The sequence below is a fragment of the Seriola dumerili genome, unplaced genomic scaffold, assembly GCF_002260705.1.
Source record: "Seriola dumerili isolate Sdu_G_001 unplaced genomic scaffold, Sdu_1.0 BDQW01000219.1, whole genome shotgun sequence".
In the NCBI taxonomy this organism is placed as follows: Eukaryota; Metazoa; Chordata; class Actinopteri; order Carangiformes; family Carangidae; genus Seriola; species Seriola dumerili.
The window spans coordinates 6,722,821-6,739,115 of record NW_019174474.1 but is presented as its reverse complement, the minus strand read 5'-3'; the positions used below and the strand labels follow the sequence as shown (position 1 = coordinate 6,739,115).

Sequence of the window (16,295 nt, the reverse complement as noted above, 5' to 3'; positions counted from 1 at the left end):
GACCGGAGTTCCCAAACACTCATAACCAGCCTGGAAATGTCAGAAACATGGGAGAAGTGGCAGAGAAAGCAGCATCATATGTACCTCAAGGCTGCTCTTTTTCACCACTTTAACTGTAATGTACTATAATGTTTGCAGAAAAAAAATCATATGGAAACACAACTTTAAAAAAAGGCAAAATGCTAAAATCAAACACAATTTTATTAAAACCCATGAAACATCAACCAATACATAATAAAACCAGAAATTGGACAATAAATTTTATTTACACTGACATATACTGTAGACTAGTGTGCTTAATACAATAGAAAGCAAACGCCTGACCAATATCTATGGACCAACTAGTGCTGTGTTAAAGACACATGAGAAACACATATCAGCTTTCAAACCAGACTTTACTTTTCGTCCAACCTGCGCTGACCATTCTCCATCTGTGCAAGCAAACGCTGACTGATCCTTATGTAGCTTACTTTGAACCACATGGACAGTTTTTGACATGTTTTGTGTCAGCTATGCAACGTGAAAAGAGACGTGCTTCTGGAATGTAATAATGGGTTTGACAGCAGACCACAGTGTTATTGTAACGAGCCTTATTGTTGTTGTTTTTTTTTTTTGCTTGTATGTATTTGCTGTTGCTGAATGATTGCATTCTGTCACTGCTTCGCTCGCTCTTCTTTGTCTGAGCAGATCACCAGTTCCATTTGTGAGGTAGCCCACTTCTTCCAACGTTATATCAGCTTCATTATTTATAGCGCTCTGAGCTCATAAAGAGATGAAATGGCTGGTGAGTTCAGTGCTGATGTTACTCCGTGAAGCATTTAGTGAAACTCTATTTATTCCTCTGGTGTTTGTCTTTTTGCAACTTCTCAGTGTTTGATACATGAAGACCCAGTTTGTTTCTAAAAATAATGTAGGGGAATTCTTCACTTTGATCACAAAAGAGTTTAGGAAATTCACACTGTTTATCATTACTGCTAAAGAAGAGGAGAGAGCATTGATTTGATTTGCACTTTACTTGAACACACCAGAGATGAAATAAACTACATTTCTAATCTTCTAATATTGTTTAGAGGCATAAAATCCAAAAAGAGGTTCTACGAGTAACATGCATGAAGTTATTCACCATTTCATCTTACTTTGTAACTTGAAAAAACTATTCAAAAAAATTATGAAAATCATTTATAATCAAATTACAGATTGTATAATGGAAAACAAGACTGAGCAATCTACAGCCATGCTAGCGGCTCCATGAGGCTGTACAGGCTAAATGCTAATGCTAGCATGCAAACATGCTCACGCTGACGATGCTAACATGTTGATTTATGTTTATCAGGTACAATGTTTACCCCTTTTAACATTTGCTAATTAGCCCTGGATGTCTAAATGTCTCAGGATGAATCCAGTAGTTGTTGAGAGATTTCACTCAAAACCATAAATGTTGACCTCATGGTGGCGCTAGAGGAAAAGTCTGGGGATAAGTCAGCAGGCTACATCCTCTGGCAACCATGAATGTCTTGTATAAAATTTAATGGAAACTGCAGTTGTTGAGATATTTCAGGCTGAATCAGCGGTGGACACTGCCATCCCTGGAGCCACAAAGAAAGAAATAAACAAGCTGAAAAGAAATACTATAACACTCTTGTGCTCTCTCACTCTACAGTATAGTAAAGCTTTTATTGTTTTGTTTTTTGTCTCCTCCTCTACAATGAATTTTCTCACTTAAATCATTAACACATAGCTGTCATAAAGGCACAGTGTGGCATGTATACAAATTACATTCTCCTTATCTCCTCTAACTATGTCACAGTATAAGCTGTCTCTGACACTGCCTGTTTATGTTAGTGTGCTTAAATTAGCCATTTTTAAATATTCTGAAGTCCGCTCTGTTTCCCATCACACTGTGGTAAACATCCTTTGTCTTATCTGTCTTCGTGCGCCTGCTTCATTTTGACCACAGAAGATAATTACTGAACAGGATATTTCTAGCCAGTATCAAACTTGCTTCTCCAAACTGTCAGGGAGTACTGAAATACACATATTTAACACTTATAAATAATGCTTTTTTTTGTGATTTATGAAAAGTCTAATGATTATTGCCTCTTGCATGCCGAAGAAAGATTTCAAGGTCACAGACATCCTCACGGTGCCTGTAAGTCCTTGAGAGCATGTGGCTGGTTATGTCACTTTGCTGGGTGTGTTTCTAGTATTTCATGTGCACGTCACTCACAACAGTTTACACCTTCCTGTTCTGAATGAGTAACAAAACACCAAGGTAAAAGGAAAGACAAAAGCCCAAACCAAACCAACACCTAATATCTGTTCTGGTCCTCATTATACCAAATGGAGAAAGATATTTAAAATGGACTTCTGCACGTGTAACTTTGAATATGTTCAGTGGAGTTGTGTCTTTCTCTTCCCAGAGGCCATCTCTGCCAGCTCATTCCTCACATGCTATGAAACACAGACCACATAGTCCACAAACAGCCAATGGCAAAGGTTCTGTTTATTTCAGAGAGACTGTCTGTTGACTCAGAAGGGCCTCTTTGTATGGAGCAACAACCCATCAATGATTAAACTATTATTTTTGGCCAAATTAAGGATAATAAAGACATTAGGGATTTCAATTTCTGTGAGCATGTTGATCTTAGAGTAAACAAAGACAACAAACCAGGTACAGTGAGGTATGAAGGTGCCAATATAAACAAATTTGGTGTAAGCTGGCACCGCACATTGTAGTGACACGATAAAATGACTTTGATCAGTTCAAGGACAAATGGCAACGATTTCCACACAGTCTGTTTTCAGAGGTTTTCTATGATAACCTCAATTTTTTGTACTTATGAAAACATTATGAGTACAACGTTATTAGTTAAAAGAACAGTCAAAAGATAATTTCACACAAAATCCCACCATGATCCTTTTTACTCAAAGATAAAAAAAAAACATAAACTACTGGACTGATTGCAGCTCCTCTGCTCAGATTGCTCAGACTCCTTCCAGATGTTTGCATCATGCTAATGACTGGATGTATGTTCCACGTTCCATGTGGTGTTTGTGTGTGAGCATGTCTGACCCTGTTCTGCTGGAGAATTCATGAGGCAGCCACTTGTCTTGTTAAGATAAAGAGAGATTTTTTTGGGGGGGGTGGGGGGGTGGCGGGTGGACAGGAATGAACAGTTTAATTAATAACCACCATTCCTCCTCTCCCTGACCTCAACTGGTCTCACATGCTCTCACTGGAGTCCAGACACAAGCAACTTCATGAGCTAATAATGATGGAGCTGTAGCTCTCAGTGTGGATATCAGAAACAAGAAAACTGTTACCAGGCAGGAATTCAACATTAACTGACCAGGGACCAGGATCAGGTAAGACCTATGAAATGGAGTGTGAACATACTTCATGTTGACTGGTGAACCGATGACTTCTTATGAGCCAGTGGTGAGCCTCTGTATTTGACGGGTAAAGAGGTATGTTTGGCTGTTGTGTGGGCTGTTAGTGTGGACTGGAGCTTTCTGAATCCTTGTGGGTTGCTTTTTTTTTTTTTTTTTTATCTCAGGGGAAATTACACTGAGTTAATTAAAAAATGTAGCAGGTGAGGGCTATAAAAGTAATGTTTCACATGTTGACCATGTTGTGGCCTTGAAACCAGAAAGTCTGAGGACAAGTTTAAAAACATGTCTGTTATTCATGAGATAGTTTACAAGCATGTCAAGGTTTACTATATTGTTAAATGAGCTTTAGATATAAACACTGAAGGTTTGCACACAAAATGTTTAGTAGAATTACATGAAAAAAGACAACAGACTGATCCCGTGATACATCCTGGCAAGTGAGCGCTAATGACATAATGTATACTTGAATATGAAATGAGACAGGATATATAATTACTGCTCTGACAGGACATAGAAGGAAAAGACTTGCTCTTAGGGAGGCCTTGTAGTGGCCTGACTTTCATCCCCCATCTCCCTGCAGGCAGCTACCGAACATGTCATCCCTGTGTGGGAGAGGAAACCTGTCAGGTGCATCATTGTAGAGACTCCCAGGCTGATGTTTAATTACTTTGCGGTGCAGGTTTCAGAGGATCCTGCAGACCTATAAGGGTGCTCAGGAGATCTTCATCATGGTCCACAAGTCACACTATTTCTATGCTTGTTGCAGAAGTAAACAGAGGCTTACTACAACTCTGTGGCCCAGTCCAACCTGTGTTGTCTGAGTTGGTGCCTGACGACCCTCCTGAATGAATGAGTGGGTGGGCCCCGACATCAATGTGGTGGGACCGCTGCAAATCCCACCCAATGATGAATTCTCCATCTCAGAGAGCTCCCACTTGTTTGGTAAGTCTACTCGGCAGGAACTAGTTCGCAGAAAGACAAAACAACACTATCACACTGTGGTGATTTGAACTGAATGCTAACATTAGCATGCTAACATGCTCACAGTGTAGCATTAACATGATGATGTTATGCTAGCAGGTATAATGTTTACCATGTTCAACATCGTAGTTTAGCATGTTAGCATGCTAAAATTTGGTAATTTGCTCAAAATACAAAGCACACCGGAGTCTGATGGGAACAGGGTGCCATAGATAGATAGATAGATAGATAGATAGATAGATAGATGCTTTATTTATCCAGTATTGACTAAGATTTGGACAAACTGAAATTTTGATCACATTATGATGCTAGATGAACAATCATTACATCACCAAAGTTATTACCATTCATGAATGTCTGTACAAGGTTTCATGGCAATCCAGCCAGTAGTTGTTGAGATACTTCACTCAAAACCACAAATGTCAACCTCATGGTGGAGGAAAAGTCAGGGCATCACCACAATTTCTCGGATTCATCCTCTGGGAACCATGAATGTCTGTAAAATATTTCATTGAAATCCATTCAATGCAAAAGCATAGAGACACCTAATCACAAAAGGAGAAAACTAATACAGTAATAGATGCCTGTTACTGTAAGCAGTTTCCAGACAAACTTGATTTCTGTTATTCAACCTACCCTCATTGATATAAATGGGGTGGAGTAACAGAAACACTTGTCAGTATAACACCCGACAATTCAAAAGCAAATTCAACAAAATGAAAATGTAGCAGTCAGCTGGAACCATTGCCCAAATCTGAAAATGAATTCACATATTAGCCAGCTACTTGTAATGATGTAAAGAAAGGCGACTTTGTGGTTAATGAGTAGCTGTACCAACCTTTGCTCCCCTTGGGATTTCTCAAGCAAGTGCCAAGTAGTTTAGTTCTTCATGTGCCATTCTCACGTCTTCAGAGGATGGCCTTGAATTAGAAGAAATAAATGGAAGATGATTCTTTTAGTCAGGCATGAAGGAAAGACTCACCTACAAAACCAAGCTGTGCTGTCAGGCGATCAGAGAGTAAAATCTCTGAGTATTCTGTGTGTTTGGTCACACTGAGGTGGCCATGGTCCAGACCAAGTCTTCAAGAGGTCAGTGTTACCTATAGTTTACAGTCCGCTTGTTTTAATGACAGATTTGAGCATCTGAGAAGAATTTCAGTGCAGTTGACGGATGATTCTCGTGGACTACAATTTGAAACTGTACTTATCACACCACAGATGTTTTTAAAGGAAATGTTATGTTATGAATATACTACGCCTGTTTAGGAAATCAGTCATGGGGAAGAAACAGTAGGATCCCATTAACATTATTGTATCAGTTTCAAAAGTGCCAACTTGTTTGGAGTAGAGTTGCATGTCATCCTAAAAGACACAGTGTGCTGTGCAAGCGAGTCGTTAATCATTTATTGCTTTACAGTATGCGTTGTGTGCATTGCCTACTGCTGAGCCAGTTTATACTCCAACGAGCTTCTGCAGTTTTTTTTCTTATCAAAACTGAAAATTTTAAGGATACAGTGTTATAGATTGTAAGGGTCGACCTGTAATGTGAAAGGTGTCACATGTAGTGATGTTCCTACACATAATCATCAGCAGACTCATCAGTGTTTTGATTTTATAGCCTTCAACTTTAAAGTTTTGGTTCAGTATCTTCATTTCCAGCTGCACAGGACAGCTGTTTTCAGCTAAAATGCCCAGATAAATACACTGTACACTCACTGTCCAGCATCAAGCAGCACAAAGACACAGTTCAGCCACTGTTTGTTACACTGTCCCCAAGTGGCTAAAAAAATGAATAAATTACGGCAAGTCTGAAAAAGAGAGTAATCGACATTGATTTATGATTTGTTTTTTCTCTCTCTCTTTTATCTATTTATTTTTGTTCAAATGCCTCTACATGATGTTTAATTGTTCTCCTCTTCTTTCTTGTCTTAGATATTCTGGCAGATCACAGCAGCCCCCTCCTGCAGGATCCCGACCTCTTACCCTTCACCAACTACCCCAGCATGCAGTACCCATCCATGGAGCCAACCATGTCTTCCACACCATACTACTCCAATCAGAACTACTACCCTCAGTACAATGGAGATGAATGGTACTCACACACAGGGATATATGAACTAAGGAAAGGACCCCTGGAGGTCAGCTATGATGCTGAGATAGAGGAGACGTCTGCTGTGGTGCCTACCGTGTGTAAGAGGATGCGGCACATGTCTCAAGCTGGGAGGGTCAAAGGGGAGGAACTGTGTGTTGTGTGTGGAGACAAAGCCTCTGGATACCACTATAACGCTCTCACCTGTGAGGGCTGTAAAGGTGAGATTTGAAATCATAACATACTGTATGTAAATTTTTATTTCTTCTATAGTTAGAGTGAATTAGTTTGTGTTTTGATACATTGGACTGTAACTGTAATAAGGGCAGCTGATGTTAAAACAACATTATGCAACTATTTTACCTTCAAACAACAGCTTCAAAATCATTTTGATGGTACACTGACTTGTAATAGGGAGAGTACTTGAATGAGACTTGAATGCTTGTTGTTGCATTGTGTACCTTGGGTTGAGCAGGTAGGATCTCCCGCGAGAAGTGCTTAAGGCTTTAGTGTTGCTTCCATCCATAACCGTTCAAACCCGGAGCCAAAGTCTAATGCGCCAGAGTCCTGCAATAACCCCTTAAAGGCTGTCGAGGCTGCTATGTTGTTGTTCAGCAAAAGTTACATCTAAGTTAGTCTTTATTCAAAGGAATTGTATTTTTCAGAGATATTAAACATCCCAAATAGGGCTTCAACTAACTATTATTTTCATCATTGGTCAGTTATTTTCCCCCTCAATTATTACAATCATTTTGGTCATGAATTGTCAGAATACAAGGAAAATAATTTCAGCTCTTATCCAAAATACAGTTGTACACAAGGAAGAAATGTGTCCTCTATAAAAAGCTACTTTCATTCAGCTTGTTAGATTTCTTAAAGTGTATTTATTTGAGCCAAGTTTTGTCTGGGTTTGTACTGTTTAAAGTACATATCCAGGCACAGTCGCTTGAACTGGCAGGATACTCATAGAGTGACATTTGGCCCACATAGCAAAAGTAATGTTACTATCTTTAACTGTTGACTTTTAGATGCCACCCATGACTGGTATGTTCATATCTACAGTCCAAACAGCAGCAGGTGAAAAGTAATATGTGAACATGTGTCATTTAAAACGATTAAAATGAATATTCTCTGAGGCTACAAATGACTCAGTATATGCCTGCTGCTGGTAAAAACAGATTAGGGATTGTTTAATCGTACTTATCTACTGCTACCGATGCTGTAGTACAAGAACCCAGACTTCATGACTTTCTGTTTGTCAATAAACCGCAAAACAAGCCATATTTTTTATGTCCAATATTAGTATGAAAAATCCTCAATCCGCAAACACCACAAAGAAGGCAGAGAGGTCACGGTCAGTTACTTGAATTAGCTGAGGTGAGGCAGGGCAGAAAACTAGCTAGCTGTGACGGCACCCACCGGTCATTAAAAAAAGCAGCTACGCCCTCAATTATGCACAACTTTAAGCCTTAATGAAATTAAACAGGTGAGTTATACATAAATTCACCCTCCGTACAGTTGTCATGAAGTAGGGAATTAGTTATAGAGACTAAAACAGTTTTTTGTACCAGTCTGTAAACATGATTTTAGAAATTTTGATGCCAGCCTCAAGTGGCCATTTCAGGAACTGCAGCTTTTGGCACCTCTGTGCTAGCTTAATTTCCAACCCCAGAGGTTTTATATAGGTATATGTATATGATCAGGTCTGACAGGAACGTCTCAAGCTTGAGAAAGGATTCAGGCTGGTTTAAAGAGAAAAAAGGATATATAAGGGAATTTCACAGTAAGAGCAAGAGCACTCTACAGCCCGCATGTAAAAGTTATCCACCTGGTGATAGTGAAGTCATGGCCTTTAGCAGCTCCTCCTCCTTTATGACACTGTGAATTTGCTGTGATTCCTGCCAAACCACAGGGTGAATGGATATGAGTGTAATTCCACACTGTGAGGTTGGACAATGCCAGGAGTGCAGCAGCTGGCCTGTCCTGCCATTTAACTGAGAATAGGCTCAGGTCTGCCTGGTACTGCTGCCAGATTGGGTTTCCTCTCAGCTTTCTGCTGTACAATGCAGGAGCAACCTGAGCTCAGTTACGCTAATGCATGTCATTGTGTTTAATGTTGTATGTCAGAATGTCTAATAACTGTTCCAAAGTTATTCTGTGTGTGTGTGTGTGTGTGTGTGTGTGTGTGTGTGTGTGGTTTGCCCTGCCTGTATCATTATCTGCTGGGTTCATGGGATTCTCTGTGTGACATAATTAGAACAGTGTGCAGTAAAGCTGTAATTTTATTTCTATCTGATAATAATCATATCTTGTCAGTCATCAAGGTTAAAAAGCTAGAATCTGCATGACACACTGTGCAGTGGTAAAATTATTATTCAGAGCCTTTATTTACTGAAAAGTATCATTATCAAGAATCATTATTTAAAAATATTCCATTGCATTGCATAAGCAATTAAGAGTGCCCTGTGGTTACAGTGTATGCCATGTAACTATAACATCTATGGTTTGAGTCCAGCCTGGGAACTTTGTTGTCATCTCTCTCTCTCCCTGTCGCTGTCCGCCTCTTCACAATCAACTGTCACCTGTCATTTGAAAACGGTGTCTCCATTACAGTTTGTCTTGGACAGTAACTGTAAAATGTCCTGCTCAGTGCATACCTTGGTTATTATTCTTTAATAAACAAATTCAATGCATGCTTACCAAAAATATTTCTATATGTTTAGCCTTTACATTAAAAATCAGGGGGGCTATCACGGGTGTCCTGATAGGAATAGCTTACAATAAAAGTACAATCTGGAACATTGTAGAGTTGAAGATTAAAGTTGCATCACATGAAAATAATAAGTATAAGTTACTTGAAAACTACTTGAAAATAACACTTAAGTACAGTATTTGCCAGCATACTATAGTGTGGCCCGACAGAACATACTGCATGTACTGCATGTTTGTATGTGATCGGTGTCGTCCATATTCACATCAAAGTACAAAATGTCTTGGCTTTGTATCAGCATCCTCTGCACCTTGCACATGATAATGCCTTTGTTTTTACTATGTTCAGGTTTCTTCAGACGGAGCATAACCAAGAACGCTGTGTACAAATGCAAGAGCGGTGGAAACTGTGAGATGGACATGTACATGCGCAGGAAATGCCAGGAGTGTCGGCTAAGAAAGTGCAAAGAGATGGGCATGCTGGCTGAATGTGAGTATGACGTCTGGTGCCTGACAGGACGCTGAAACTATTGTTAATACGATGAGGGGTGAAATCGTAGGTATATTTCTACTTACTATCATGCATCAGTTCAAACTGATTGGCAGCATCACATGCACACATTGTACTATCTATTTAGTAGTGTCAAGAAAGGCTGGCAATGGCTGCATAGGTGAACCCTCATTTTCCATTCTGACATGGGGTGTTGAATTTTACTGGGGGATTGAATATCACATAACAGACAAAGGAAAGGTCCAGCTTTTGTTACTGTTACAGGAATAGAAGCTTCATTTAAGAAATATGAAGTGCCAGTAGAAGGAATTTGTTGTAGAGTGTTTGTCTTAAAAGTTTTCTTAACGCCTTTGTCTCTTGGGGAATGTAGTCATCGGTATTTTTAAATACAAAGCATGCCACATTGTGAGGAAACGTGAGGACAGAAATGATAAATGTGAAAAATGTACTCGCTCTGAAGTCTTTAGAGGATTATTAGTTATTGGGTCTATTTGGAGCTGTCAGTAGAACAGAGCAGGAGGATGGACTGGACTCCTGTTGCTCATAAATAGTGCAGGGAAGGTGTGATGAATATTGCAGCGTGGCAGGCTTTAATGACTGTACCTGCAGGCGCAACAAGGGCTCAACAAATTAGAGCTTTTCGGTCATATAGTGTGAAAAGAAATATGCTAATTTACCGCAGAGGTTGATGTCTTATTTCTTTGATGACTTGCCTGTCTCCACTGTCCACTCAAGCCTTTTACAAAGAGGGAAGATATATCGTTTCTTCTTTGGCTGAATTTACAAAGCAGAGAGAGAAATATAGATGTGAAGGAATGACAAGGTCTTACATTCATGCACAATCATAGAAAACGTTATATGATGAGTTAATTATTAATTCAGGATAAGGATCAAGTTACACTAGATATAATATATCATGTTGAAATATGAATGGCAAAAAAATTACTCTAACCCTAAAGTATGATGGAATTTCGCCAGTGTTTCTGTGCAGGTTGGTACCAGTATTTAATACAACATTAATATGGTCTCATGATAAATGAAAATGAGCATTTATAACTGCATGGCATGGCTGTTGAATAAAGAGCTGTGAGGTATTCAACACACATAGTGAAGCCTTCATCACTGCTGGCAGGCCTTCTGACAGAGATCCAGTGTAAATCTAAAAGGCTACGGAAGAACACCAAGGCCTCCCCGGGACAGTCGACTGGAGACGAGACAGAGGGGACAGACAACACAGACAGCAAACAGGTCACCTCTACCACTAAACTGTCAAAGGTAATCACAGCCTGTCAAACCTGTCTTGGAAGTTTGCAGTTTTTTTTTTTTTCACATTTATTTGATGTTTTTCTCCAAATCCACTGATTTTGTCTCATAAACAGTGTCACCTCTTGATGACGGGTGGTTTTGTTTTCTCTTTCTAAATCCAGGAAAAAGTTGAACTCACCAAAGAGCAGCAGGCAATGATGAAAATCATTGTAGATGCTTATAACAGACATCAAATTCCTCAAGACATGGCCAAAAAACTGGTATGTTACATTCATATTTCTTTAAACTTCATGTTGTTTTAATCCATTTAGGTAGCTGTCATCAAAAATTTCATTTTAACAGATGAGCCGCTTACATTTGGCAGCAGTAAGTGCAGCTCATGTGTGCCAGATAGATGTCAGACTAGGCTGACATCTATCTGAGGTTCATCTACTAAAGTTTGCAATATTACATTCTTAGAAATGGGCTGTCAACATGCCCTGACATCCTCATAGCTGAGCCCAAGAACAACAACACAGCGCCTGTGTAATCTACTGCTCCTCTCAGATGATGTGATCTGTTTCTATTGTTGCTATTTACTGTTGTTGTTGTTGTTGTTGTTTCCCCCACAGCTACAAGACCAGTACAGTGCAGAGGAAAACTTCCTCCTGTTGACAGAAATGGCAACTAGTCAAGTTCAAGTTCTGGTGGAGTTTACAAAAAATATTCCAGGTATTATTTTTGGCAGATCCTGTAGAATAAGAGACGATGGCCAGAGGCATAACACACATTGGTAGTGTAACACACTGGTACACACACTGGTAGTGTAAATTTTAAAAAAAGTTGCTTCATTATTCCTCTCTGGTTGTAATGAATGGTATTATTCCTCTGGCAGGTTTTCTCTCTCTAGATCATGAAGACCAGATCGCTTTGCTGAAGGGTTCGGCCGTGGAAGCCATGTTTCTGCGCTCAGCCCAGGTTTTCAGCAGGAAGATGCCCAACGGACACACAGAAGTTTTAGAGGAGAGAATACGCAAGAGTGGTGAGTCAGCTGACTTAATCCCCCCTAAAAATGTGTGTTTCTGTACTGTACTTGACTTCTAACTTATCATAGTGTAAATAACTGTGAACTTCTAAACGTTCATCATCCAAAATCTAGTAATACATGTAGTAGTACATGTAACTCTTGAATTTGGAACTACAGTATATTAACTCCTGATTTGTGACCTTCAAGAGTATCATGACCTCTGTTGCCCCACCTGCAGCCAAGTCTAGTCAGATCCTCCTTTACTAATTGATCAGCCTGATCTGTGTGATGCAGCTGGGCGATGCGTGTTGACCTGTTGATCTCTGGCTCGGTGTAGGTTACACATGCACACACACCCTCGCTGGGTTCAGTTACACTCGTTGCAGGTGTGTGTGAGGGCATGCTTGCAGCTTAAGGAGAGCGTTCAAAGTAAACCCAGTGCTGTTGTGGCACTGGGTTTAATGGATTAAAACACACACATTGGTTGTTTCTGCCATGGGAAGGTCTTTCTCACATATTCTGTTTTTGCCGCCTCTGTATTTATACATATGTGCCATATCGAATAGCTTTACTGACAGGTGGTTTTTAAAAAAAATAAAAAAAAATCACTTACATGTATATTTATATGTGTCATTATGTCAACCAGGATGGACAGTTAGACAGACAGTGGCTGTGATGTCAGGGGTGTGTGTGTGCGTCGCTGGGTCCCTTGGCGCATCGCCTGTGTGAATGGTGGGGATAGGAGATATTCACACTAAAGGCCAGTCAGGGAGAATAAGGGAGCAAAGCTGTCTGAAGAGACCATTGTTTCTTATCAAAACATCAAGAGTGCTATTGTCCACTTCTCTCCCTCTGAGCCTCACTGGCATTTCTGAATGCTTCAATGGTGTGTCCGAGCAGACAGACACCCTCTGCTAGTTTGAAAAGTGAGTGCAAACATTTGAAGTCATATAGAAAGCAGTTCGTAATATTCATCCTCATTTATTATTGAATCATTACCTGAAGCACAAAAGCAGACAAGCTGATATTTGTAATGTGCTGAAGGGCTCTGCAGATCCTGCTGCACTGCGACTACAGTATTTTAATATGCGCAAATGTATGACCAGGAAATATACCATCAAAGCTGAGTTAAGGCATTATGCAATCAAAGTATTTCAGTTGCAATGTTCTCTTTGTATAGTATACATTATGACTCTGATCCATTCTTTCATTTTACAGTCATAACTAGAACAGATAGAACAGATTTTGCACGTAAGATTCACTCAGATTCACTCCCTTTTAATGCTGCTCTTCGCCTTAGAATGTTTTGCTGTGTTTGTTTGTGCTCTCGTATTTATCTTCCACCTCTTACATTTCTTCCTCCCACTCTCTCCTCTTCTTCTCCAGTTTATCCGTAACACCCACCTCAGTATAATACAGCAGAGCATAGATCACCTTTGACCCTCTGATTTCTAACTGAAGGGTTTTATAGTTAGTGTTTGAGCTATTGAGAAGTCAGCGAGGCCAGCTGGTAACTGTGGTGTCATTGATTTTCCCTGACAGCCCTTCATGTATTTTGCACTAAGGTGTTTGTGAAGTCTTTTTTTTTTTTTGGATTTATCACATGAACCTTGAATTTCAGATGATGGTTGACTCTCAGGTTCCACGGGAAAACATGTTTCAAACATAAAAGGCAAATACACATTTTTCAAACAACATTAGTTGCCTTGCTGTGTATATGTCATTATTGATTCAACATCACATTTATAGGTAAGGAATAGTGCTGTAGATGACAAACTGGCTAATGAAATTTGATCTTGGTATACAGGGAATGAAGTGACCTCTGCCACCTGTTTAAATGATTATATTGTATAGAATAGTAGATAACGTTCGGTCAGAAATGTACTGTATAGGTGAACAATAATGCAGATCAGGGAGGACTGTTGATTTAATATCCTGGTGCAAAGTCCAGACTGTTATGCAAGACAAACTCTGTCTACTGCTCTTACATTTCCTGCTTCTCCTCCTGCAGATTATCTCTTATTTTGAAAGGTAATCATCTTAGAGGCTCATTTTAAAAGCGGTTAAATAGATTGTTTGGACTACACTCACTACAGTCAGTTTAAAATTGTACTGTTTAACTTCAGTCAGAATCTGATGGTTGATAACAATCAATCAATCCTCCTGCTGTTTGTCTGTTGTGTGTGTTGTATCTTATCTTTCATCTAAACCAGGGCATTGTTATTGTGGTACCGTAAATGAGCTGAAACTACTGTAAGTAATTAAACCAAGGCTTAAAGACAGCTCATTACATTGTTTATGTTATCACTGATCCAAGGTCTGTACTCCGCTTTTGAGCTTTTAAGGCTCAAGGCGCGTTGTATCGATGCACTGTCAAGATTTTTGAAAACTGAAATATGAAGCCAAAAATCCATTTTGTCTTTTTCTGCAGGTATATCAGAGGAATTCATGACACCAATGTTCAACTTTTACAAAAGCATTGGTGAACTCCACATGGTACAGGAGGAACAGGCTCTCCTCACAGCCATAACCATCTTGACACCAGGTAACCCAGTATCAACATCTCACTTATCCTCATAGTTTATGTATCTCCCTACAGTTGTTGATACCCTATCATCACGGTCCGCGCTTCTCTTCTCCAGATCGGCCTTACGTGAAGGATCAGCAGGCTGTTGAGAGACTTCAGGAGCCCATGCTGGACATGCTGAGGAAGCTGTGTGGGCTACAGCACCCGCAGAAGCCTCAGTACTTCGCTCGGCTCCTGGGCCGTCTGACGGAGCTGAGAACACTCAACCATTACCACGCAGAGATGCTCACATCGTGGAGGATGAACGACCACAAATTTACCCCGCTGCTCTGTGAGATCTGGGACGTGCAGTGACACAGCAGGAGAAGGGAAGAAATTCATAGCTTGGGGATGATAACGTGAACATTTAAACTTGCAAGACAAAGTCATGGTCCAACTGCACAAGCTGTTTGTCTCTATGTTGTCTGACCTTGACGGCATTAGTCATATATTGACTCGGTTTAGAGTATTGTTTGAGTTTATTCTGCTCATGGATTTTTTTTCATGGCTCACACCATCATCATGTCTATTTGCCGTGCGATTTAGTCAGCTCAGACTTGTAGAGGCAATTGAATTTATGGCAGTGTTTTCCGCACAAAGAGGAAACTATTCAAAGGTAAAGCAGATTTCTCATTACTGTGAACATAATGTAAAAAAATCTTGAAGGCCCAGCGCGATTAGTCAGGCAAGTACAAACACTGGAACTTATTCAAAGCAAAGATGGTGCTCATATGAAGTGTAAGGTTTAGATTACATTAAGTTTTAATAATGGCTTCATTTATTTTTTATTTGTAAAACTCAGTCTTCATAGATCTTGCTACATGTACGTAAAGATGCAAAGGTTTTATGTTCTGTCTCTGTTCTGATTAACAGGGAAAAAGTTTAAGTTAATGTTTAAGCTTTTTTTCGTAGATAGTGGTCAGCACAAAGGTAACAGCTGTTCAGTGAGGACATACAGATATATCATCTGGTACATCTGGAAAATCATGATCGTTGTTCCTCTTTCTGAAACTTTATCTTGATAAACTAAACTGACATGTGCAAATTACTTAAGAATATTGACTAAATAATGAAAATTAAAATAGTCAAAAGGTTTTCACTGATGAAATACGGTCTCCCAATTGTATAAATTTCAACAGTAACTAACAAAAACACAGTTTTTTTGTGCCTTATTTATGTCTATGTTTAAACCTGTGTTAATATTTCATTCCAGTGGGCTATCAGAACAAATGGACCTCAGTTAAAGGACCATAAATGTGTTTTTGCATGTTTTACCCAATTTTCTATAATTAAAGAATATTTAACATTGCGTTTGAGCACTTTAATGCCCCATTTTAATGTGTACCATTATACTTAATGGTCTTAAATTTTGAATATTTGGTTCTTCCATTTCATTTTCTTTCTTTTTCTTTCTTTCTTTCTTTCTTTCTTTCTTTCTTTCTTTCTTTCTTTCTTTCTTTCTTTCTTTCTTTCTCTTTTTCTTTCTTTCTTTCTTTAGCATTGTGATACCTGGCATAGCCTACTGCAGTAATAGCTGTATTTGTTAATATGCTAATTGCAGTTGTTGCAGTAGCAATGTGTTCCAGTATACTGTAACAGATTGTAGCATCCACCCATTCCTTATTTACCCAACTTAAGTGACACATAATTTACCTTTGTATTCAATGCAACATTTTGTATTATTTGGCTTAGATGAAAAAAAACCTTTTTATTTCATTAAAATGTATGAATTTATTAGATTAGCCTGAAATGCACACAAACATCATGCAGATAC

General features: G+C 39.3%; 1 protein-coding gene across 2 annotated transcripts; it reads left to right on the top strand.

The window, feature by feature from the left end:
* Positions 1-3,252: 3,252 nt before the first annotated feature.
* Positions 3,253-15,830, top strand: nr1h4 (nuclear receptor subfamily 1 group H member 4). Of its 2 annotated transcripts, XM_022754276.1 has the most exons (10): positions 3,253-3,366; positions 4,160-4,335; positions 6,307-6,684; positions 9,522-9,662; positions 10,816-10,958; positions 11,111-11,209; positions 11,561-11,660; positions 11,824-11,970; positions 14,387-14,500; positions 14,598-15,830. In XM_022754276.1, exons 2-10 carry the CDS (start codon positions 4,239-4,241, stop codon positions 14,834-14,836), a joined length of 1,458 nt encoding a protein of 485 aa, XP_022609997.1. In that variant the 5' UTR covers positions 3,253-3,366; positions 4,160-4,238; the 3' UTR covers positions 14,837-15,830. The 2 variants fall into 2 exon arrangements, with proteins under 2 accessions (XP_022609997.1, XP_022609998.1); XM_022754277.1 differs by lacking the exons at positions 3,253-3,366; positions 4,160-4,335 and adding an exon at positions 5,272-5,463.
* Positions 15,831-16,295: the final 465 nt, after the last annotated feature.

What these genes read in the sequence shown, in the direction of transcription:
- nr1h4 (XM_022754276.1), top strand. Translation starts at nt 4,239, where the DNA reads ATGAATGAGTGGGTGGGCCCCGACATCAATGTGGTGGGACCGCTGCAA. An exon ending in CTACCACTAAACTGTCAAAG is followed by an intron (nt 10,959 to 11,110) that starts GTAATCACAGCC and finishes TTCTAAATCCAG; the next exon opens with GAAAAAGTTGAACTCACCAA. An exon ending in AAGACATGGCCAAAAAACTG is followed by an intron (nt 11,210 to 11,560) that starts GTATGTTACATT and finishes TTTCCCCCACAG; the next exon opens with CTACAAGACCAGTACAGTGC.